This window comes from Pelophylax lessonae (genome assembly GCF_965119305.1).
Source record: "Pelophylax lessonae genome assembly, chromosome: 11".
Classification (NCBI taxonomy): Eukaryota; Metazoa; Chordata; class Amphibia; order Anura; family Ranidae; genus Pelophylax; species Pelophylax lessonae.
The window spans coordinates 238,194,376-238,219,513 of NC_138778.1; the positions used below are offsets into that span (position 1 = coordinate 238,194,376).

Sequence of the window (25,138 nt, forward strand, 5' to 3'; positions counted from 1 at the left end):
CTGAACCTGGGGAAAAAGGGGGCTTTTTACCAACCCCGTTAATACTAACGGTAAATCCCACTTTGGAAAGAAAAGGACGAATAGGCGGGCATATCTTGATTGCTGCTCAGAGGAATCCAACTACTAGAGACTCCTTTGACCATGAGGTATTGATAAGGGCAGAAAGTGCTGAAATTTGTACTTTAAGCATGTTGAAGCTTAGTCCCGAGTCGAGGCCGTACTGCAGAAAATCCAATATATTCGCCACTGAGGGGAAACGGAAAGAAAATCCCTGTTGGACTGAGAAAGCCTCGAACCTCTGCCACACTCTATTATAAGTGGCCTTAGTAGATTCTTTGCTGGATGACGGAATGGTGGACATTACTGAGTCAGAGAGATTCAGGTTCTGGAGCTTGCTCCTTTCAAATTCCATGCAGTCAAGGCCAGACAGGCCGAGTTGGGGTGAGTGTGGTCGTTACAGATGAGAAGGTCCCTGACCTGAGGGAGCCTTATTGGAGGACACGCCGCCAGATGACCAAGAAGGGAAAACAGTGGCCTCCTCGGCCAGAATGGAGCTATCACAATAGCAAGTACTCCCTCCTCCATGATCTTCAGCAATGATTTGAGGATCAGAGTAATTGGTGGAAATAGGTAGACCTGCTTGAAGCCCCACTTCTGATAGAGAGCATCCTGGGCAAGAGCTTGCAGGCAGAAGTGGGAAAAAACTTGACAGTTGAAATATGTCGCCATTAAGTCTATCTCGGGAACCCCATTGCTCGACAAATATTTTGGATTTAGCATCCATCCTGTGTAGTTGGTGAAGTTCCTGCTCAACTGCAGGGTATTCTGAGGGCCCGGGAGACACAATGCTGAACAGTCCAGCAAGTGGGCTTCGGCCAAGGAGAAGATCTCCGCAGTTACTTGGAGAAGTTGCAGACTTCTTGTCCCCCCTTGTTTCACAATGTACGATACTGCCGTCATATTGTCCATGAGAAGTCCGACTCTCCTGCCTTGGATTACGGGCAAAAACGTGTTCAGCGCCTCCCTGGCCGCTGTTAGTTCTAGGAGATTCGAGGAACATGACAAACTCTGGTCCCACACTCCCTGCACTTTCAGTTGTAGGCAATGCGCCCCCCCAACTCTGGAGACTGGCATCCGAAGTAATCGTGATCCAGTCTCCAGGGCTGACGGGCCCGCCCAGGGAGAGGTTGCTTTTTATTTCTGAAGTACCTCAATGACAATTCGGTTAATCTAAAATTCACGGGACACAGGAGCCCAGATAAAATCGAATTTTTAGATGTTTCCTTGAGCCATTCGGGTGACAGAGTTGTTTCTAATCTGTATAGGAAACCATTGTCAGGCAACAGCCTGTTACATGCAAAATCTAGCCACCCAATGCATACACTGAAAGGCATACCGGTTGGGCAGTTCTTGAGATTGCGCCGAATATGCAAGAACATTGCGGATTTTAAAAAAGAATCACTTTCTTTACGATCTAGATTCCTCGCTAGAGGATATCCGCAATGGATGATTAACAGAGCATATGTTATGGCTCTAAATAGAGATCGAACTGATCTCCTAAACGAACAACCATGTTCCAACATAAATAATACTCCGAACAAACTTGCTAATCAGAAATCCAAAGCCAGCAATAAACATAAACAGCACCGCTCTTCATTTACCCACACAAAAAACTCTAAACCTATGCCCTCCATTACGTTGTCTCTCCCATATAGTTTAGAATTTTACAAAGTCAAAACAATTATTCAGAAACATTTACCGCTTCTAAATACTGATGACATATGTGCCAATATTCTAAACGAGGGAGTTAATATAGTTGCCAAAAGAGCTGTCACTTTGGGCAATGTCTTATCACCCAGCCTTTATCTTTCTAAAAAACCTAAACAATCCCCTACTTGGCTACACTGTAGAGGTAACTACAAATGTGGTATGACCGACTGTGTCACTTGCCCTTATATTCTCCATGGAAACATCTTTAAGTCTTCGGTGAGCGAAAGGACTTTTCATCTAGAAAAGTTTTTCAACTGTAATTCAGAATATGTCATATATCTTATAACCTGCAAGGCTTGTTTGATACAATATGTGGGTAGAACCACTCGCAGACTTAAAGATAGGTTCAGGGAACATCTAAGTGACATCAGACTATCTAAATCAACCAATGTGGCACGCCACTTTAATCATAACCATGGAGGCGACTTGTCCCTAGTACAGGTTCAGGTCATAGAGCGCATCATTAAACCTATTAGAGGCGGGGACATTTTTCGTATATTATGTAAAAAGGAGGTCTCTTGGATTTTTAGGCTTCAAACTCGCATTCCACAGGGATTAAACTTTGAGTGGGACGTCACTCATTTTTATGAGTAAGTCTCCCTCTCCCCTTTTCTTCTTTTTTCATATATATACATTTATTTCTGGTTTTTCTGATTTTTTGATTTTTTGATTTTTTGAAATTTTTAATTAAAAGAAAAATTTTTTTCGGTTTTTTATTTTTATTTTTATATTTATTTTTATTTTTATTTTTATTTATTTTCCAACAAAAAATTCCTTTTGGCTTTTAGCCATGGATTCCGCAGCCATTCATGGCTATATGTCAGGAGTCATTTGCTTCTGTTTATTGATTGCCATCTAATATGGTTTGTAGGATTTGGTCACATAGCTCCATATGGCTTCGAGAGTTCCCCCCCTTTTTTCTCTTTTTTTCTTTTTATTTTTATTTTACCTCCTTTTTTCTCTCAACAAAATGGTCTCCTTTTTCAGACTTTTTAAGTCCCATGCCAAGCCATGATTATTCCCCTGTTTCGAGGCTCCGTTCGAGTTCGTTCCGAGTTTCTCCGAGCTCCTCCTCCCTTTTTTTGACACATTGTATGCACCAGTCACTTTATCTTTATTTCTATTGTCAATTTTTTGTTGCAATTAATTTGCATTCATTTAAGGCCAATAAGCTGTCTAAATTGCCAATCATGGTTACTAGTTATAATGTCTACATTCATTCATGAATTTTCGAATAACAAAGTCACCTTTGGAAGAGGGGGTCTTCCTTTTCTTTGACACCATGCCGCCATTCCAGTTTATACATTATTATATTTTCTATATATGGTGATCCTCCATGCCATATCGATGTTTACTGGATCTTCACCATATTTATATGTTCCATTATTCACTGATACACTCAAACAAGCGGATTATACTTTCATAGAATGACTTTCATGAAAGGGTTTTTCTGTATTTTGCATATATGTTTCTCTATTTTCGAGTGTATTCTCTGAATTATGTATTTTCAATTAATTACTTCTAATTAGTGAGTTTATACATGGCGATTTTGGTGTCAGTTTAGATACATCTGCAAAAATTGGGAACCTATAAACTTTTTTTCGGTATTCATCCCCTGGTAAGCGTGACTATTTACACCTTATATATATTTTTCATACGAGTCGTCCTCATTAATATGTCAATTCACATTTCTATTGTACCTATCACTCATGATTATTTACCATTACAATTATTTTCTATATTCATGAATTCATGAGTTCATTTTTTCATTTTTTCATTTTTTCTTCATTTTTTCTTCATATTTTTTCTCCACACTTTTCACCATCACTACTTCATTTCATTCATGTGGTTTTAGTGCATTCAACCATTGTCAATACTGTGGTTTCTTTTCCCTCTTTTTTCACCAGCATTTTTTATTTTTATTTTTACTTTTTTTACACATTTTTATATTTTTTATTTTAACCTTTTTTGGGATCAATATCAGTAAATATATTTGGTATGTTATTCCAATTTATATCTTTTTTATGCACGATTTTTTCACATAGTTACGATCCACATTTTAAAGATTCTCTCCACACACTGAACGACCATTTTTCACATACACTGTGTGTTTTTTCTATCATGTCTACGCCACCGGGGTTTGAAGCATTCAAAAACATTTGATGATAAAGAAAAATAGTTTTTTATTCATTTTTTGGTTCCTGATTTTTCAGCCATTGTTTTATATTTCATATATGTATATTTTATTGTATTTTTTTGTATTTTTCATCAATATGGTTTTATATCGTTTGTATGTATACCTCCATTCCCCCACTGGGTGAAGGAGTTTTGTATCTATCTGCCTTTCACCGTGGGACTGTGGATTTGCTGAACTTACATCTGTTTCTCATCAATTAATTAATTCTAGGTGCAAGTAATTACATTCTTCGGTCACCTCCCTTTTCCTTGGTTTACCTACAAATGTACGTCGGCTTCCACAGCTCCACAGTGTATGGTTATGAGTAAGCGATTTAATTCGTGAAACGCGTTAACCGGGCACGTCTGTTATGTGCATTGTACTGTCTGTCTGCTACACCGAAGAAGAATAAAGGAGTTTTGATTGTTTTCATCTTACTTTCCCGAGTGCGGTCTACTTTTTTGGATTCTTCATAGCTTGGACGGCGGATCTGACCAGCACCACCCTTTGAACTAACACCTGAGCGGCTCTCTCTTTGTTGTCAATTTGCTCCTCTTGGTCCGCCACAGAAGGTTTATGGAAACTAAGCAAGGAACCTGGAACCTCTGGCTGAGAGAACCGCGGCGCCACTGGCTTAGAAGGCAGAACTGAAACCTCCTGTGCCCAAGGCACTGCCGGGATACAGGCTGTTAGGAGACCTAAAAAACTCATGCCCCAATGAACCGTGATTTCCTTTGAGGACCTAATCCCCTTGGTCCCAGCACAGACTCGATCGATCTTCTCTCTTCACAGGAAAATCTTGTATTGGACTGTACTGAAACCCCTGCCCAGGTAGGTTAGGCATTGGGACGAACAAGTTGGCTCTTCTGCACATTCACCATCCACCCAAATTCTGATTGGGTCTGCAAGACTTGATCCCGGTGGTCTATGAGAAAATCCCTGGAGTGAGCCAACACCAGGATATAGTCCAGATAATGCTCAGGATCCCAGGCTCCAGAAGGATGGGCATGACCTTAACTAGCACTGAACAGCGATCTAAGAGTAAGTAGACTGAATTCAATTCTACTAAAACATGACAAGATGAAAGCTCTCAAGAGTCCTGCAGGCTAAGGCGTTAATTAGCAGCAGTGCTCCTACGTCGCTCTAAGCAGGATATCACTGAGGAAACGAATTCCTAAGGATAGATAGTACCTCCAGAAGGGTTCTGGGGCGGGGGCCGTGACCAAAAACATACCCGGACCCAGAAGGATGGACATGACCTTTGCTTGCAATGAACAGCGATCCAGGACTGAATTTGAATCTACTAGAAATTGACAAGATACTCCAAGATCTAGAGGGTCCGGCAGGCTAGAACGTTACTTAGCAGCAGCACCCCTACTTCCCTATCAGCAAGATATCACTTGAGGAAATAAATGCCATAAAGATTGATAGTACCCTCAAGAGGGTTCTGGGGAGAATGCCAACCAAAAAACATACCATGACCTAGGCCAAGTCATCGTCTGCTAGAAAAACGGAGAAGTGCTGGCGAACCCAGACTATAGGAATATGTAGACTAGCATTTGCTAAGTCCAGAAAAGAGCACCAGCCTCCCTTCCTTACCACCAGAATAATGGTTTTTCAGGATTCTGTCAGGAAGACAGGAACCTTCATAAATACATGCACGTGCTTAGCACTAAGATGAATCTAAAGGCCATCCGATATTTGCGACCCAAGAGAGGGAATGAATATTCGTGCTCCACCACTGCATCCGTATCGAAAAAATGCCCCGAGCCACAAATCACTCCTTAAAACTGTTGACAGATTGGTGGGGTATGGGAGCTATGGTAAGGAAGCAGGAAACTGCTGCCAGGATGAGAACATTAGCTATCATTGATCCTCAAACATTTAAAAAAGTCTTCCAGGGTATGGGAGGCAATGCAAACATTGTTCACTGCTTTCTTTTTAAAACCTGCATCTGACCATAGCTCTAGAGCAGTGATGGTGAACCTCGGCACCCCAGAACCACACCTCCCACAATGCCCAACTATACTTCAGAGTGCATGAGCATCATAGGAAAAGCAGCCCCAAAACATCCGGAGCGCCAAGACATCTGAAACCACAAACCCCCTGTTGCCTCTGCTTTGAGGAGGCATGCCTATGGCTTTTAGACTTTGCAAAGTCTCAGAATGCAGAACATGTAAGGGCCCCCATGGACTTAGAGTGGTGAACTGTCCCCCACAGCACTGGGGCAGCTTGACTCACAAACCTAGAGAAGCTAAGTGCTCAATTATCAGTAGTACTGCCCTCTTCTGGTAAAGAGGTATATGTGCTGCTGTACAGAACCCAGTGTTCCCAGGTGGTCCCCCATTCATCCACTAACCAGGTCTAAACCTGCTTAGCTTCTGAGATCAAGCACATACAGGGTGGTGTGGTGTGGCCATAGGCTATCTCCACTGAGGCAACTCTGATGCTGTAGTCCTGGGCCATCTCCAAGAGCCAGGCAAACAAGCCTTTACCTGAACTGAGAAAACTTTACACAAACTTCCCAAGCAGAGCCCTTTCTCCTCCACATGGAGAACCTCATCTGCTCTAAGCAATAAGGACTAATAGGATAGCCACAGGCTGCACAAAGTGCCAGCTTATGCTGTTGTCTGTCGCCTGAAGTAACCTTGTTGTTGTCTCTGCAGGAGGCAGCATCAGTATTGTAAAGCAGTGCCAGCTATACGCCAACACTTGGGAATGGTGACTCCATCCGGTGTTCACAGTAACTGAGGCTATAAATAGTGGACAGGAGAACCTCTGACTACCCCATTAAGGCATAGACACATTCTCCTTCCTGGCAACGTATCCTCCCAGCACCTCATTGTGCTAAGCATAGTGAGAGGAAGATCCTTGGACGACCTCCTTAAGGTATTGCTGACATTCTCCAAATTAGTGATAAGATGATGTGAAGCATTCACAGCCGTGTCACTATCTCAGTCTGTCATCTCCTGGGGAATTAAATGAAGGTTGCAGGGTGCTGAGTTCACATTCATCCCCACTACACCGTGGCTCCACACTCGATCAGATCTATTCCGAGTGACCGAAAATTAATTCCGTCCTGGCCACATACATTTCCAAAAAAAAAGATAAAGAAAAACAAAAACGCATTCCTTCCCAAAAAATCTTCAGTGCCATGAGGCTGGCGGCAGCTTTAGACAAAAATACCCCAAGCTTCAACACAGGCAAAGTAGACCAGGATGTGCATGTACTCCCAGTGAGGGCAGCAGAGACCCAGTTACACACAGAGGAAAAGGAAGCCAGCCGCACCTGCAGACTGCCTCCACTGTCCAACCAACAGTTCCATAGTGATCAGAGGCCCCCTCCCCCCACACTGGAGCATGCAAAACCACCATCTCCAGCGAACTACAAGAGCCAGCAAGCATGCTTAAGGGGAGAAAAATACAGCAAAAAAAAATCGCCAGCCAGCCTCATATCATCATTCATACTGTAACAACAGCGAGGAAAGAACCGCCACTGGAATACGGCATCTGTGGCAGTTTTATCTGTCAGTAATGGTATCAGTATGAAATGCAGCAATTTATACTGCGATGTAACCCCCAGCACCAAGGGGAACCCCCCATCCAGGGAGATTTATAGCCCATAAGAGGGGCTATAAAAAACTTTTTTTTTAATCAAATGCAGTTTTACCAGTGCCCGTGAATGCAGCCTCGCCAGCGCAGTGTCCCCAAAGCAGCCTCGCCAGCGCAGTGTCCCCAAAGCAACCTCGCCAGCGCAGTGTCCCCAAAGCAACCTCGCCAGCGCAGTGTCCCCAATGCAGCCTCGCCAGCGCAGTGTCCCCAAAGCAGCCTCGCCAGCGCAGTGTCCCCAAAGCAGCCTCGCCAGCGCAGTGTCCCCAAAGCAGCCTCGCCAGCGCAGTGTCCCCAAAGCAGCCTCACCAGCGCCATTGCAAAATATACACGCCATTGCACGGCACAGAGCGGCGATATATTAAAAAAAAAGAAAAAAAAGCCGAGCAGCGCTGAGACAGAGGGGGCGGGCCGGGCCGAGGAGAAGGGAGGATGAGCGGCTGCTGTCATCTGACGTCCCGTCGCCTATGATAGACATCACACGTCCCGGCATTGGGCCACTGTGCTGTCTATCATAGGAGGCGGGACTTCCCATGACAGCAACTGCTTGTCCTTCCTTCTGCTCGGCCCGCCCCGCCCCCCTCCTCTGCCTCTCAGTGCTGCCCAGCTATATATACAGTCCACAACTATGAGATTATATATATATATATATATATATATATCCAGTGGGTACGGAAAGTATTCAGACCCCCTTAAATTTTTCACTCTTTGTTATATTGCAGCCATTCTTCTTCCTCATGAATGTACACATAGCACCCCATACTGACAGAAAAACACAGAATTGTTGACATTGTTGCAGATTTAATAAAAAAGAAAAACTGAAATATCACATGGTCCTAAGTATTCAGACCCTTTGCTCAGTATTTAGTAGAAGCCCCCTTTTGATCTAATACAGCCAGGAGTCTTTTTGGGAAAGATGCAACAAGTCTTTCACACCTGGATTTGGGGATCCTCTGCCATTCCTCCTTGCAGATCCTCTCCAGTTCTGTCAGGTTGGATGGTAAACGTTGGTGGACAGCCATTTTTAGGTCTCTCCAGAGATGCTCAATTGGGTTTAAGTCAGGGCTCTGGCTGGACCATTCAAGAACAGTCACGGAGTTGTTGTGAAGCCACTCCTTCGTTATTTTAGCTGTGTGCTTAGGGTCATTGTCTTGTTGGAAGGTAAACCTTCGGCCCAGTCTGAGGTCCAGAGCACTCTGGAGAAGGTTTTTGTCCAGGATATCCCTGTACTTGGCCGCATTCATCTTTCCATCGATTGCAAGCAGTCATCCTGTCCCTGCAGCTGAAAAACACCCCCACAGCATGATGCTGCCACCACCATGCTTCACTGTTGGGACTGTATTGGACAGGTGATGAGCAGTGCTTGGTTTTCTCCACACATACCGCTTAGAATTAAGGCCAAAAAGTTCTATTTTGGTCTCATCAGACCAGAGAATCTTATTTCTCACCATCTTGGAGTCCTTCAGGTGTTTTTTAGCAAACTCCATGCGGGCTTTCATGTGTCTTACACTGAGGAGAGGCTTCCGTCGGGCCACTCTGCCATAAAGCCCCGACTGGTGGTGGGCTGCAGTGATGGTTGACTTTCTACAACTTTCTCCCATCTCCTGACTGCATCTCTGGAGCTCAGCCACAGTGATCTTTGGGTTCTTCTTTACCTCTCTCACCAAGGCTCTTCTCCCCCGATAGCTCAGTTTGGCCGGACGGCCAGCTCTAGGAAGGGTTCTGGTTGTCCCAAACGTCTTCCATTTGAGGATTATGGAGGCCGCTGTGCTCTTAGGAACCTTAAGTGCAGCAGAAATCTTTTTGTAACCTTGGCCAGATCTGTGCTTTGCCACAATTCTGTCTCTGAGCTCTTCAGGCAGTTCTTTTGACCTCATGATTCTCATTTGCTCTGACATGCATTGTGATCTGGAAGGTCTTATATAGACAGGTGTGTGGCTTTCCTAATCAAGTCCAATCAGTATAATCAAACACAGCTGGACTCAAATGAAGGTGTAGAACCATCTCAAGGATGATCAGAAGAAATGGAAAGCACCTGAGTTAAATATATGAGTGTCACAGCAAAGGGTCTGAATACTTAGGACCATGTGATATTTCAGTTTTTCTTTTTTAATAAATCTGCAACAATGTCAACAATTCTGTGTTTTTCTGTCAGTATGGGGTGCTATGTGTACATTCATGAGGAAGAAGAATGAACCTAAATTATTTTAGCAAATGGCTGCAATATAACAAAGAGTGAAAAATTTAAGGGGGTCTGAATACTTTCTGTACCCACTGTATATATATATACACATATACAGTCCACAAACTATAAGATATATATATATACACACACACACATATATATACAAAGAAAGGAGAGAAAAGGAACCACTGCAATATACTATGGTCCTAGTACTGTAGGACTTTGTAAGGTATAAGGTTATCTATAATGAGCACACATAGATAAAATTATCAAAGCTTTATGGAAATATATCAGAAATAATTTAAAAGGCAACAATCTGACCGAAAGGTCACGTTACAGACTGTAAAATTCATACGTAAGGACATCATACACTTGGTTCAACGCGTTTCGCAATTTAATAATTGTCAATGATAGCTTCATCGGGAACCATCATAGTGGATATAACATCCTTACAACTTGAAAAAAGAGAGAAGAAAACATAGTAAATACATTTCTTGTATGTTTATCATATTAATACAGTTTTACAGTCATAGATTTTAAGAACTTCTCATAGTAGTCAGGCTCATTATCGTAACAAGGTGTTTGTAGAGTGCATCTGTTCAATCAGCCCGCCTAGCCCACCAGGCAGACACCAAGGTCCAACCAAACTCCCGTGGACAGGTTTAGACCATCACCTCACCTCGGGGGATATTGCGGACTGGACCTAACTTCTGTGGAACCAAGAATATCAAGCGGGAAGGAAAGCCAGCTATTCAATGCCCACCAGACACGGTCCTCCCAGATGGTACTTAATGGAGATACGTCCATATTTGTGAGAATGAACAAATGACGATAATGTCTGCATGTTACACTGCAGCAGCTATGATAGCATTTGTCTGTCCACATGTGCGTCCCTCCATCTTGCCCATCACTAGGGAGGCACCACGAGGCAAACAGACAGAAACAGTACAGTCCTGGAAGAGTCATAGAGAGGTCAGTCCTTCTGTATTTAATGGTGTGCTCATATTGTATGAGGTTCAGGATGTCCATCCGCACCAAGGACCGCCCAAACACTGCTAGATAAGCAGAAACTGCTCAACAATATGTCATCCACCTTCTTTACAGATATGCTGGCCGTACATTATAACATGCAGCTTACTCTTCCCATAAGCATCATACTTTCCTTTCATGTGCAGAGCATGATTATGGATGATTTCCACACCCTCAGCATAATTACCTGTAGGGATAGCTTGGTCCGCGTGTGTCCAGCACGTCGACAGGGAGCCGACTACGGTGTCCCCGCCAGCCCACGCTGAAGAAGCCGGCCCCACCAGAAGCGAATGGCCGAGGCCCGCCCCCAAAAACACTTCCGTTGGCGGCGTATTCTACTGCGCATGCGCCAGACCATGGTGGACCGCAAACAGGAAGTCCACGGCGACGGCGCTGCACAGTCCCGATCCAAGGGGAACGGAATTAATAGGACCAGGGCCTGCCAGTAGGTGCAGCACTTTGACAGAAGAGATGCAAACCCTTACATCATGATATTACAAAATATAATTAACATCAACTAATCACATTAATAAATAGGCATAGTGTAAGTTTACCAAGGCTAATATCCGGTGTACTTACCACCGGAGGGGACAAACATTCAAAGACAGACAACAAATATAAACAGAAAAAAAATGTAGTTTTTTATTTTTTTTTAAATTGAATTTTCATAAAACACTAACTTATATTGATTTGATTTATTGCACTAAATATTACTCTCTTTTATATATTTTTTATTTTATGTTTTTTATTCCATGGTTTTGCCTTATTAATTCCCATTATTATATTTGTATCAGATCCCCAATACTTGGACCAAGTATTTCTGTCTTAGGTCTCCAGACTCTCACGTGATGCAGTGGCCTGGCCCCTCAATCCCCCCCCAAACATCAGCCGAAGCTCGATGAAGGGTAAAACAAATGACACTTTATTCACCAACTCATTTCCAATATATTTCCAGTTTTAGGAGCTTGATTACATCATGCAAATGTATTGTATATAGAACATAATTAACATACCTGGCCATCTGGAAAGAGACAATAGGTGAATGAGACTGCAACATTATCATAATTAATTCGACAAACAACAAGCCCAAAACATAGCGGAATACACATTCCTAGAAGTGTGAACACACTTCACCTCTAAACAGATGAAAGCAGGAGACATCGGCTCTCAGACTGCCCGTCTCCATTTCCAACACTCCTTATTATAACTGTCAATACACATCCCCACAGTAGACGTTATTAGCATCTCTTTAGCCTCTCAATGTGTGGAGAAGTCCTCTGCTGTAATATGCAGCTTAGGCCCAAAGTCTGTGTCGCTTGGGGTGACAGGGACTTGAATTCAAAGGAACAGTACTCCAACGGTCCCCCAGCATACACCCCCAACCAGAGCCGCGCTCCCCTACAAGCCAGGGCCGTAGTCCGCGGGCAGGAGGCTGGCCTCCACACTCCTCCAGTAACCCGCGACGAACGTCCCAGCAAATGGGCGTTCGTCACAATATTATCAATTTATTTCTGGCTATGTGTGACTTCCTAATCCATGAGGAAGTCGTGGGGTAACCTTTTTTTACCGTTTCCATGGTGTTCTTTTTCTGCTCTGCCCACTCCCCGCCCTCTTCTCTGGTTTTAAATAGCTTCTGGTTGCCGTTTTCCAAAGCGCATGCACGTAAAACATGTAGTCACAGCAATGAGAAGCTTGCATTCCACTCCGGTCCTTTCTCTGTTCCAGGCGTGGCTGATTGACGTTGGTGTGACGCGGTTCCCGGAAGTGACCCGAGGTCCGGCGGTTGTGTGTTACGGCCGACACGCACGCCGGGTTGCCTTCCAGCCCCGCTCCTCCTTTCCATCGGGGTCTACTCCTTATCCCCAAGAGGATCCGGCTATGTGGCCATCTGAATTCCATCTGACCGATTGGGACCCCCACAACGCCTTCATGTGACGCCCAGGACTCGATGACCGGTTGTTGGTTCATTTTTATCTGGTAACTTCAATAAACTTTTAACCGTTATCCCCCATTGACTGTTTTCTTATCCTGTGGAGTCCAGCTATATACACCACCTCTATGCGCCATCCCTCCTTCTAGTCTTTTTATTGTTTGCATCTACATCCTGTGCTAGGGACTGGCTGCACTGTGTGTGGCGTTTATCATAAGATTTATTTCTTATTATTGCCCCCACCACCACACGAGTGTGGTTTATGGTTCAAGTACCCCTAGAGGCTGTTGTTCAGAGGTCCAGCACCAGGACTATTCTGGTTTTTCACAGGAGCTCTGTGATCATTCCAGGGAGAAGAACGGTCAGCTGTGTTTACAACATCTGACCGTCCTCTCTCAGCGGAGAGCGATCGCGGGTTTTAGAGCCGTCTGCCCACTGCATCGGCTTCCCCACTGCCAAATGGGGGCGGGAGCACGCCACTGTCGGCTTGTGCTCGCCCCCTAGCTCCCTGCTTGCGAATGACATAGACCTATGTTAGATTGCTCAGGAGAGCCACCCTGCCGCAGTAAAAAGGCGGTGGGTGGTCGGGAACCAGTTAAGCCCAGTGCTGACTCCACTGTGTGAATGTTGGTGCACCAATCCCTCCATATACATTACCAAATGTAAGATTCTCATTGAACCCTCAATCAATCCTCTCTGATGGAAATTCCTCACTCTTATATCCAAAGTTGGGGTCTATGAGACACTCCTGCAATATTCCAGCAATCTGAAAAGTCAAACCGTTCATCTTCATATATTTCCTGAGGGACATTGTTCAGAAATATTATTGTCCCAAGTGAAATAGCCCCTCCCCCAACACAAACCACACATATAGAACCCAGGATAACCGGGGTCACACAAACCACACATATAGAACCCAGGATAACCGGGGAAACACGAAATGCTGAATCCGGTGTGGTTGTACAGCCAGTCTGATTAGTGCAGACCCGAATATGGTTCCTGGTCACTCTGTGCCCCTAATAGACACAGGGTGACTTACACATAGGGGGGGGAGGCTGGACAAGGAGTTTCCTGACCTCTCTAAAGTAATCTGGGTTCCACAAGTCCCCCAACCAAAGTGACTCCTGTCACAGATGATATCACTTCAGACACCATAGGTGACGTTACCACGTAGGAGGGTAAGACACCGCAGGTGGCGTCATTACGTAGGAGGGTAAGACACCGTAGATGACGTCATCACGTAGTAGGGCAAGGATATATATATATATATATATATATATATACACAGTATATATGAACATTGGCGACTAAATTTCGCGACCTGGTGCCTGGACTGCACTGCAAGAGGTGTCTTGTCCCCGTGCACCCCGACCCCCCCCCCACGGATGCATAGACTAAGATGTAGCACCACCTGATAATTGAGGCCATGGCCTTCTGGAGTGAGACGCTTCTATCAGGGAACTGGCGTCCTCATGTGGTGACTGGGTATATGACAAGCAGTCACTAACAGCGCTGAGTGTTTCCCCGGCCTGTTCTCACTGCCCGCCCATCTCCTTCCCAAGAGGAGAAGAGACTGAAGTTGTTGCAGGCTTCATCTGATGCCCTATGCTTAATGGTGAGTGGACAGGGAGTGTGGGGCGGTTGGTTGGAACAGCCTCAGTTCTATTCACACCCTCGCTAAAGATGGAAACAGTTTATTCATTTTTTTTTTTTTTTTTAATTAAAATAAATTTTGTATTATTTTTCATCCTCTCCTGGCCATGTCACACAATTGAAGACCACTTTCACACGTGTTGTCTGATCCGATTCCTGTCAGTTTTCCAGACGGACCTAATCGGACCCTTCAGTCCCCTCTATGGAGTGGCCGATGTCCGCTGACACCCGCCTCCATCCCACCCTGTCCACCAAAAACAGATGGATGGTGGCCCTATTTTCTATTCGTCTGGTGGACTGAATCGAATGGCATTGGATGGAAATGGACAGGCAGTCCATTTCCATCCGATCGCTCCATAGAGGAGAGCTTGACTGTGTCCATGTTTGCTCTGCATAGCGGAGTGGACAGGACTTGTCATCCGCCTACTCAAGGATTAGCGGAGAAATCCCCGCTGAGGAAGCGGATTCCACTTAGCGGAGGCACCCATATGAAAAGGGCCTAAGGTGGCATGAGGTACTGGATCACCTATCGCCCCCCACCTTACTGCACTGTCCTTCCCGAGTGAGACACTGCCCAACACACCATCAAGCCAAGTACACGAATGTCCATACCGGAGGAGAGCCAGGATCGTACCAGTCAGGTGCAGGCAGGGGTCTGCACAGAGGTGGGCGGAGCATTGGAGGTGCAGGCATCAGAGCAGAGTAGAGGGGTGACAGTTAGGAGGGGTAGAAGGGGACAAGGCAAGGAGGCTGATCCTGGGCTGGAGCACCCCAATAGATACGCCCCGTTGTGTGATGTTGGGGAAACCAGTCAGGGACCAGCATTGCTGGAGCAGAGCAACGCCCCTAGCTGCCAGGGGAAGAACTCCTCCAGTGAGTCCGGGAGAAAAGGAAAGGAAAGACAGGTGCTGGTGGTAGGGGACTCAATTATTAGAAGGACAGACAGTGTAATCTGTCCCAAAGACCGTGTGCGCAACGTCTGTTGTTTGCCGGGCGCTCGGGTTTGGCACATCGCTGATCGGGTGAACAGATTATTGGGTGAGGCTGGGGAAGACCCAGCTGTCATGGTACACGTGGGTACCAATGACATAGGCAGAGGAAGATGGAGAGTCCTAAACGATTTCAGGGACTTCCGAAATACTACCTGTACCTCGAGCCACACCAGAGAGGCAGCGGGAGATTAGGGAAGTTAACAAGTGGCTGAGGAGCTGGTGTAGTAAGGAGGGTTTCGGGTTCCTGGAGAACTGGGCCGACTTCTCAGTCGGCCACCGGCTCTTTGGTAGGGACGGATTGCACCTAAATGGGGAGGGTGCCGCCGTACGAGTGAGAAGATGGCCAAAAAAGTTAGAGGGGGTTTTAAACTAGGTGATGGGGGGAGGGTACAGATGTAGAATTAGCCAGTGGAAAGCAAGTTTCAGAGGGCAGAAATGGGGGCATTAGCGGTAGGGTGTTCGGAGCTCTTAAACCCAGGGTGGGTATGGGGAAAAATCAAGAGAGCAGCCTAAAAACATCAAATGACGATATATGTAACCGATCAAAATTACGAGGCTTGTATACCAATGCCAGAAGCCTGGCCAACAAGATGGGAGAGCTGGAGCTGCTGATGTTTGAGGAGGACTTAGATTTTGTGGGGATAACAGAGACTTGGTTTGACAGCTCTCATGACTGGATGGCGACCATTCAGGGGTATTCCCTTTATCGCAGAGATAGAGAGGGTGAAAAAGGGGGAGGGGTATGTCTGTATATTAAGAACAGTATACAGATAAATATGAGGGATGATATTAATAATGGAGTTAAGGACGAGGCAGAATCCCTATGGGTAGAGCTTCAAAGGGAAGGCACGGTGGGGAAGGTAATTTTGGGCGTATGCTATAGGCCCCCCAACAAGAGGGAGGAGGGGGAGGCGGACCTCATTTTACAGATAGGATTGGCAGCAAGGATGGGAAATGTCATTATAATGGGGGACTTTATTTATCCTGATATAGACTGGGCAGAAGGAACTGCACACTCAGCCAAGGCTAGGCAGTTCCTAAATGTTTTGCAGGACAATTTCATGGGTCAGATGGTGAATGCACCGACAAGAAACAATGCGGTACTTGACCTACTGATTACCAACAATACAGACCTGCTCACGGATATAGAAATACGGGAAAACTTAGGAAACAGTGACCATAGGTCAATAAGTTTCAGTATTAATTACAGTAATAGGAAGCAGAGTGGTAATATAAGGACGCTGAATTTCAAAAGAGTCCATTTCCCAAAACTGTGCTCGCTGCTAGAAAATATCAAATGGGATAGAACCCTGGGAACAAAGAACACGGAGGAAAAATGGGAGTGCTTCAAGAGCATACTTAACAAGGGGATTGGCCAGTGCATTCCAAAGGGAAATAAATTTAAAAGAGCAAAACTCCAACATAAAAATGCATATTAGTGCTAAAGAAAAGGCCTTCAAAAAATACAAGACTGAGGGGTCATTGGCAGCATTTAAACATTACAAAGAGTGTAATAAGAAATGTAAAGACGAAATCAGGGCGGCTAAAATAGAACACGAGAGACATTGCGGAGGAGAGTAAAAAGAAACCCCAAGAAGTTCTTTAAGTATATAAACAGTAAGAAAGCGAGGCCAGAACACATTGGCCCCATAAAAGATGACCCAGCTTGTAAGGCCAAACTAAACAACACACCTCAGGAAGTGCCGCCATGGCTAACAGAAGATAGACTTAGAACTAAACTAGAGAAACTTAACATAAATAAATCACCGGGACCGGATGGCTTGCACCCGAGGGTTCTTAACCACTTTACCACCGGAGGATTTTGCTGTCTTCCGTCCAGGCCACTTTTTGCGATTCGGCGCTGTGCAACTTCAACTGACAATTGCGCGGTCGTGCGACGCCGTACCCAAACGAAATTTACGTCCTTTTTTTCCCACAAACAGAGCTTTCTTTTGGTGGTATTTGATCACCTGTGCGATTTTTACTTTTTGCGCTATAAACAAAAAAAGAGCGTTTATTTTGAAAAAATAACAATATTTTTAACATTTTTTTATATGAAATTCCCCCAAAAAAAGATGTAAAAACCAATTTTTTTAAAAATTTTTGGCCAATTTGTTTTCTGCTACCTATGTTTGGTAGAAAAAATCTCAATAAGCGTATTTTGATTGGTTTGCGCAAAAGTTATTGCGTTTACTAACAAAGGGAAAGATTTTTGTCATTTTTGGTGGTTTTTTTTTAACGCGTAATGGCGGCGATCTGCGATTTTTTTTGCGGGACTGCGACATTGCGGCGGACAGATCGGACCCTTGACTGACATTTTTGACACTTTTGGGGGTACCAGTGACATTACTGCAGTAATCAGTGCTATATATATGCACTGTTACTGTAAAAATGACACTGGCAGGGAAGGGGTTAATTTTATTGGAGAGGGAGGGGTTAATGTATGCCTGGTGCTTACTGACGTGTAGGGGGGGGAGGTGACTGAGTGAGTCATGGACAGATCGGATGTCCAGCTATGCTGAACAGTCCGATCTGTCACTCCCTGTCACTATGGAGATCCGCCCGCTTGTGTTTACACAGGCGGGCGGATCTCCAGACTAGATCCCCGGCGATCGGGGCAGAGCAGCGGCGATCGCCGCTGCTCCTCCCCTGGCCCGACTCCCGCTGTGAATGAAAACAGCGGGAGCGAGCCTCTGGCGGCGCGCAAGCGCCGCCCAGAAGGGGGAGTGTCTGACGACGTAGTACTACGTCGTCAGACGATAACGAGCCACTCTGCCGCAGTAATATTACTGTGGGCGGTGGTAAAGCGGCTAAAGAGCCCAGCCAGGTGATTGCCAGACCATTATTCTTGATCTTTAAGGATTGTTTACAGACGGGTATGGTGCCAGCTGATTGGAAAAAAGCCAATGTGGTACCAATATTTAAAAAGGTGCCAAGATGTATCCCGGGTAACTATAGGCCGGCAAGATTTTGGAGGGGATGTTAAGGGACCACATACAAGACTTTAGTAATGAAAACGGTATTATTAGTAGTAATCAGCATGGATTCATGAAAAATCGTTCTTGCCAAACCAATCTATTAACCTTCTACGATGAAGTGAGCTGCCACCTAGATAAAGGAAAGCCGGTGGATGTGGTGTATCTGGACTTTGCAAAGGCCTTTGACACCGTTCCCCACAAATGCTTATTGTACAAACTAAGGAAGGTAGGTATGGACCATAAGGTGAGTACCTGGATAGAGAACTGGCTCCAGGGGAGAGTACAGAGGGTGGTGATTAATGGGGAGTACTCGGATTGGGCGGGTGTGGAAAGTGGGGTCCCCCAGGGTTCTCTCCTGGGACGAATCCTGTTTAATTTATTCATAAATTATCTAGAGGAGGGGATATCTAGTACAATCTCAGTATTTGCAGATGATACTAAACTAAGCATGCCAATATCTTCTATGCAGGATGTGGAAACCTTACAAGCAGACCTGAACAAAATAACGGGGTGGGCAACTACATGGCAGATGAGGTTTAATGTTGAAAAATGTAAAGTAATGCACTTGGGGACCAGAAACCAGAAAGCAAGCTACTCACGAGGGGGGGAACCTCTGGATGAGTCTAGGATGGAAAAGGACCTGGGGGTACTGGTAGACAACAGGCTTGGCAGTGGCATGCAATGCCAAGCCGCTGCAAGCAAAGCCAACAGAATACTGGGATGTATAAAAAAGGGGATTCACTCCAGAAATAAAGAGATTATTCTCCCGCTCTACAAGACTCTGGTCCGGCCACATCTGGAGTATTCTGTCCAGTTCTGGGCACCGGTCCTCAGGAAGGATGTGCTGGAACTGGAAAGAGTCCAGAGAAGGGCAACAAAAATAATTAGGGGAATGGAGGACATCAGCTATGAGGAAAGACTACAAGCACTGAACCTATTCTCTCTGGAGAAGAGACGATCGAGGGGGGATATGATATCAATTTACAAATACTGTACTGGTGACCCTAGCATAAGGAACAAACTATTCAGAGAAAGGGAATACAATAAGACACGTGGCCACTCACTAAAACTAGAGGAAAGGCGGTTTAACCTTAAAGTGCGTAAGGGGTTCTTCACTGTCAGAGCGGTAAGGATGTGGAATTCTCTTCCACAAGCAGTCGTATCAGCAGGAGTCATCGATAGTTTCAAAAAACTATTAGATGGGCACCTTAGAGACCACAACATACAGGGGTATACAATGTACAACATACAGGGGTGTACAATGTACAACATACAGGGGTGTACAATGTACAACATACAGGGGTGTACAATGTACAACATACAGGGGTATACAATGTACAACATACAGGGGTATACAATGTACGGGTAAAAGCAAACACACACACACATCATAGGTTGAACTGGATGGACTGATGTCTTTTTTCAACCTCACTAACTATGTAACTATGTAATACACACGGGCCGGGCAACATCAGTCGGTTCAATAAAAACTGGCCGCTATTCATCCCGTGTGTATGGCAGCCGCTCTGACAGAAGCCGGCCATTCCGCATGCGTTTCGTGGAAAAAAACTGGCTCCTAACTTCTTAAGCTGGCTCTTAGAGTCCAAGCAAATTTGTCAAGCCCTGATATATGGCATTTCTATTTCTGGAGAATATTCACCTTCTTGAGTGAAGCGCCACAAGGGATCCACAAGCAGAAAGGACGGTGTTGACATTTTTGGCCTACATTGGATTTGGAAAGATTGAGAACTTTTGGAAAGACATTTATATTGACGGAGGGAACATCAGAGGACTTCTAAATACTTAGCGCTGATTTTATTTCCTCACTGGGATTGGGGGGTCCTTTCAGCTGCTACTAAGATTAAGAAATATATTAGGACAGTCCCCAGTGTGCGAAAATTGCAAATACATTTTTTAAATAGACGCCAAGTGTTTGTGAAATCTTCCCGCACAAAATGTACTCAGCCAATGAAAGGTAAGGACTCCATTTTTATTTTTTTCTACTACTATTAATGGCCAACACAGGACAACACTTCATCCATGTCTTTGTGATCTCTGGTCTCCTTATGAAGTGTTTCTTACATGATGAAGATCAGCCATGGAGTATATCTAAGGTGTATATCAGGGTGTGCTTCTTCCCCACACGTCCACCAACATTCATATAGAAGACATTTCCCGCACTCAAGGCACTAATACACCTCGAGTGTTTGGGATCCCTGATGTACAGCAAGACAGGACTTCAGAGAGGAACATTTCCCTCACTCAGGACAGGAACGTGGCTTCTCCCCCATGTGATATCTCTGATGTCTATATAGATTGGACTTCTGTGAAAAACATTTCCCACACTCAGGACAGGAATACGGCTTCTCCCCCGTGTGAGATCTCCGATGTCTGGAAAGATTGGTCTTCTCTGAAAAACATTTCCCACACACAGAACAGAAATATGGCTTCTCCCCCGTGTGAGATCTCTGATGTGAGTAAAGATAAGACTTTCGTGAAAAACATTTCCCGCACTCAGGACAGGAATGCGGCTTCTCCCCCGTGTGAGATCTCTGATGTGTGTCAAGACTGGACTTGTGTGAAAAACATTTCCCGCACTCGGGACAGGAATACGGCTTTTCCCCCGTGTGAGATCTCTGATGTATGTAAAGAGAGGACTTCATTGAAAAACATTTACCGCACTCAGGACAGGAATATGGCTTTTCCCCTGTGTGAGTTATTTTATGATCATTACGTTTGCATTTAAAACGGAAACACTTCCCACACTCAGTACATGAAAACCTCTTATCTGTTGGAAGGGCGGCACCGTCCCTCACAGTCTGAGGTTCCTCAGGATAAGAGGAATACGATGGTCCAGGACCGTGCCTCACAGTCTGAGGTTCCTCAGGATAAGAGGAATACGATGGTCCATCTACACTGTGTGGTGCTGGATGGACATTTGAGGTAGCCGGGTTTTCTCCTGGACTATACTGTGTGATGTCCTCATCTTCTACTTTACAGTCTGGAGACAAAGTGAGAGAATCCTCTGAGGTTTTCCTCATCTCCCGTCCATCTACTAAAATAGAAATACAAAGATTATTACTAGACATCAGCAGATTGGTTCCCCTAAACCAGGACTCCGCCCACATCAGGCAGCTTTGTCTCTGAAGATCTTACAATTCCCCCCTCAATGGGTAACTAGTAAATGGGTCCTCTGATCTCCTACCAGTTCATTTCTTTATTCATGGACCTTAGTCAGAGAGTGAGTAAACAACGAGAACTGTCTTTTATAGGAGTGACAGTGATGAGGGGATTATAGGACGAGTGTCCCCTCCCCCTCTATCACTCATTGCCATCTTCCCAACACAAGAAGTCCTGCACTTCCTTATTTAGTCCATGATTTAGTCATGAATAACAGTGGGCTGAGCCCCACCAGAGGTCAGAGAGTGAGGATGAGGGGAGAACAACCAAGATGAAGACTGGACTGATCCTGAAGATCTCCATCATTGGGTTACTGACTCCTCCCTCATTATTACTTTCTGTTTAAGGTTCCAAAGTCTGAGGATGTTATCACATTATTATCACCATGTAAAAGTCTGTCCTCCAATTAAATCACCAGATATAAAATGTCCAGCTGGTAGAAAATGGGTGCAAAAGAGGTAAGGACTATGCAATGTACAACTTATCATATGGGATCCAAAAGTTAGGACTATATACAGTAGTATCAGAATAATGTAATGTATAACACATAGTTTATAGTATATATATATATATATATATATATATATATATATATATATATATATTTATTTATATTGTATATAGTGCAGGGGTCAGGAGTATATTTTATTTGTTTAACATCTTTTTATTGATTTTCAAATAGTACACACTTTCCACAACCATTACACACTACACATAACCTACATTTAACACATCCGACATACCTAAAAAAAGAAAAAAAAAGGGGGGAGGAGGGGACCTCCTGGCGGGGCATTATTAAAAAGAGAAAAATTTTACTAAAACATCTTTCAGTTGGATCTTTTACTCCTTAGCGTATTACTTGCTCATCCAGCTATCATATTACCCATCACTTTCAATCCAGTTACTGTCTAGCTTAAATTTTTATTTCTCTTAACCACTTAAGCCCCGGAAGATTTTACCCCCTTCCTGACCAGGGGGTATTTTGCGATTCGGCACTGCGTGACTTTAACGGACAATTGCGCGGTCGTGCGATGCTGTACCTAAATGAATTTGACGTCCTTTTTTTCCCACAAACAGAGCTTTCTTTTGGTGGTATTTGATCACCTGTGCGATTTTTTGATCACGCGCTATAAACAAAAAAAGAGCGTAAATTTTGCAAAAATAACAATATTTTTCACATTTTTTTATATGAAATTCCCCCCAAAAAAAAAGTAAAAATCAAAATTTTTTAAAATTTTCGGCCAATTTGTTTTATGCTACCTATGTTTGGTAAAAAAAATCGCAAAAAGCGTATTTTGATTGGTTTGCGCAAAAGTTATCGCGTTTACTAACAAAGGGAAAGATTTTTGTCATTTTTGTTGTTTTTTTTTTTAACGCGTAATGGCGGCGATCTGCGATTTTTTTTGCGGTACTGCGACATTGGGGCGGACAGATCGGACCCTTGACTGACATTTGTGACACTTTTGGGGTTACCAGTGACATTTCTACAGTAATCAGTGCTATACATATGCACTGTTACTGTAAAAATACACTGGTTGTGAAGGGGTTAACTTTATTTGGGAGGGAGGGGCTGTGTGTATCCCTAGGGGCGTGCTTTCTACTGTGATTGGCTGTGGCTTGAGCTGTAAGGACACTGATCAACGGATCTACATACTAGATCCGTTTGATCAGTGTCTTTACAGCGAGGAGAATGACAGGTGGCTTGTTTACACAAGCTGCCTGACATTCTCCCTCTCCCCCGCCGATCGCCGAGTGACCGGCGGACATCGGGTCCGCTGGTCACACGCGCGGGGGGGTCCGTGACCACGCGGGAGCGGGAGCGCGCCTCCGGGGGCGCGCGCTCGCTCCCTAGACCCTCACAAGCTAGTGACGTAGCCCTACGTCACTTTGCCTGTGAGGGGCTGACTGCCGACGTAGATCGGCGTTAGGCAGTCGGCAAGTGGTTAATTATCTGCCCTTTAGAAATATACGTAAGGTCCTCCATGAGCGCTATGGAATCGACCTTAATACACCACTCTCTCAAAGTGGGTGGTTCCGCTTCCCCCCACTTTACTGGGATAATTGCTTTTGCTGCGTTCAAGAGATGTGGTATTATAGAGCTTTTATATACCTTCAAAGGTTCCATAGTGTAGTGAAAGAGAATTCTCCAGGGATCCTGTGTCAGATCTAAACCAGATCTAAACCAGTTATCTTATTAATAGTTAACAATATTTTATCCCAGTACTTTTGAATGACCGGGCACGTCCACCAAATATGCGCATGTGTAGCCACTTGACCACAATTCCTCCAGCACAGAGCCGATCTTGTAGGAAACATTGCATGTAACTTTGCTGGGGTATAGTGCCATCTTGACAGAAGTTTAACCACTTGCCGACCGCCGCACGACTATCTACGTCGGCGGTCAGCCCCTCACAGGCAAAGTGACGTAGGTCTACGTCGCTCGCCTGTGAGGGTTTAGGGAGCGAGCGCGCGCCGCCGGAGGCGCGCTCCCGCTCCCGCGTGGTCACGGACCCCCCTGCGCGCGTGACCGGCGGACCCGATCGCCGCCGGCCACTCTGCGATCGGCGGGGGAGAGGGAGATAGTCAGGCAGCTTGTGTAAACAAGCTGCCTGTCATTCTCCTCTCTGTATGAGAGCTGATCACATGGATCTACTATGTAGATCCATTGATCACTCCTCATACAGTTGAAGCCACAGCCAATCACAGTTAGAATCACGCCCCTAGGGACACACACAGCCCCTCCCTCTCAAATAAAGTTAACCCCTTCACTACCAGTGCATTTTTACAGTAACAGTGCATATGTATAGCACTGATTACTGTAGAAATGTCACTGGTAACCCCAAAAGTGTCAAAAATGTCAGTCAAGGGTCCGATCTGTCCGCCGCAATGTCGCAGTACCGCAAAAAAAATCGCAGATCGCCGCCATTACGCGTTAAAAAAAAAAACAACAAAAATGACAAAAATCTTTCCCTTTGTTAGTAAACGCAATAACTTTTGCGCAAACCAATCAAAATACGCTTTTTGCGATTTTTTTTACCAAACATAGGTAGCATAAAACAAATTGGCCGAAAATATTAAAAAATTTTGATTTTTACATTTTTTTTTGGGGGAATTTCATATAAAAAAAAGGGAAAAATATTGCTATTTTTGCAAAATTTACGCTCTTTTTTTGTTTATAGCGCGTGATCAAAAAATCGCACAGGTGATCAAATACCACCAAAAGAAAGCTCTGTTTGTGGGAAAAAAAGGACGCCAAATTCGTTTCGGTACAGCGTCGCACGACCGCGCAATTGTCCGTTAAAGTCACGCAGTGCCGAATCGCAAAATGCCCTCTGGTCGTTTAGCAGCCAAATCCTCCGGGGCTTAAGTGGTTAAAATTGACTTCCATTATTTTAGAAGATACTGAAGAAGAAAGGGCCACTTGGAGAATTCTCCCCCTCTGACGATCCGATAAAACACTCCCCAAATCTTTTTCCCATTTGGCAAAATAACTCGGTTCCTCAGGGTAATACATTTTCAATAATACATTATAAAAGGCTGCAATGGCATGCTTTAGTGGCTGTTGAGTCTGGAACAACTCTTCTATAGGGTTGAGCTCTGAATCGCTCCTTATAGGTTTAGGAAGTGAGTTCAAAAA

The 25,138-nt window shown here is 44.7% G+C and overlaps 2 protein-coding genes across 2 annotated transcripts in view; both read right to left on the reverse strand.

Annotated features, from left to right (window-relative positions):
- Window positions 1–25,138, reverse strand: part of LOC309567520 (uncharacterized protein) — a gene marked incomplete at its 5' end in the record, with an annotated part of 1,161,679 nt that overhangs the window by 900,148 nt on the left and 236,393 nt on the right. The window lies entirely within an intron of this gene.
- The window catches only part of LOC309566970 (uncharacterized protein), a gene marked incomplete at its 3' end in the record, with an annotated part of 283,334 nt that overhangs the window by 48,397 nt on the left and 209,799 nt on the right, over window positions 1–25,138 (reverse strand). The window contains exon 23 of the mRNA XM_082272289.1: window positions 21,204–21,376. Within this exon, the coding sequence (XP_082128415.1) occupies window positions 21,204–21,376 (173 nt within the window). The remainder of the gene's footprint in view (window positions 1–21,203; window positions 21,377–25,138) is intronic.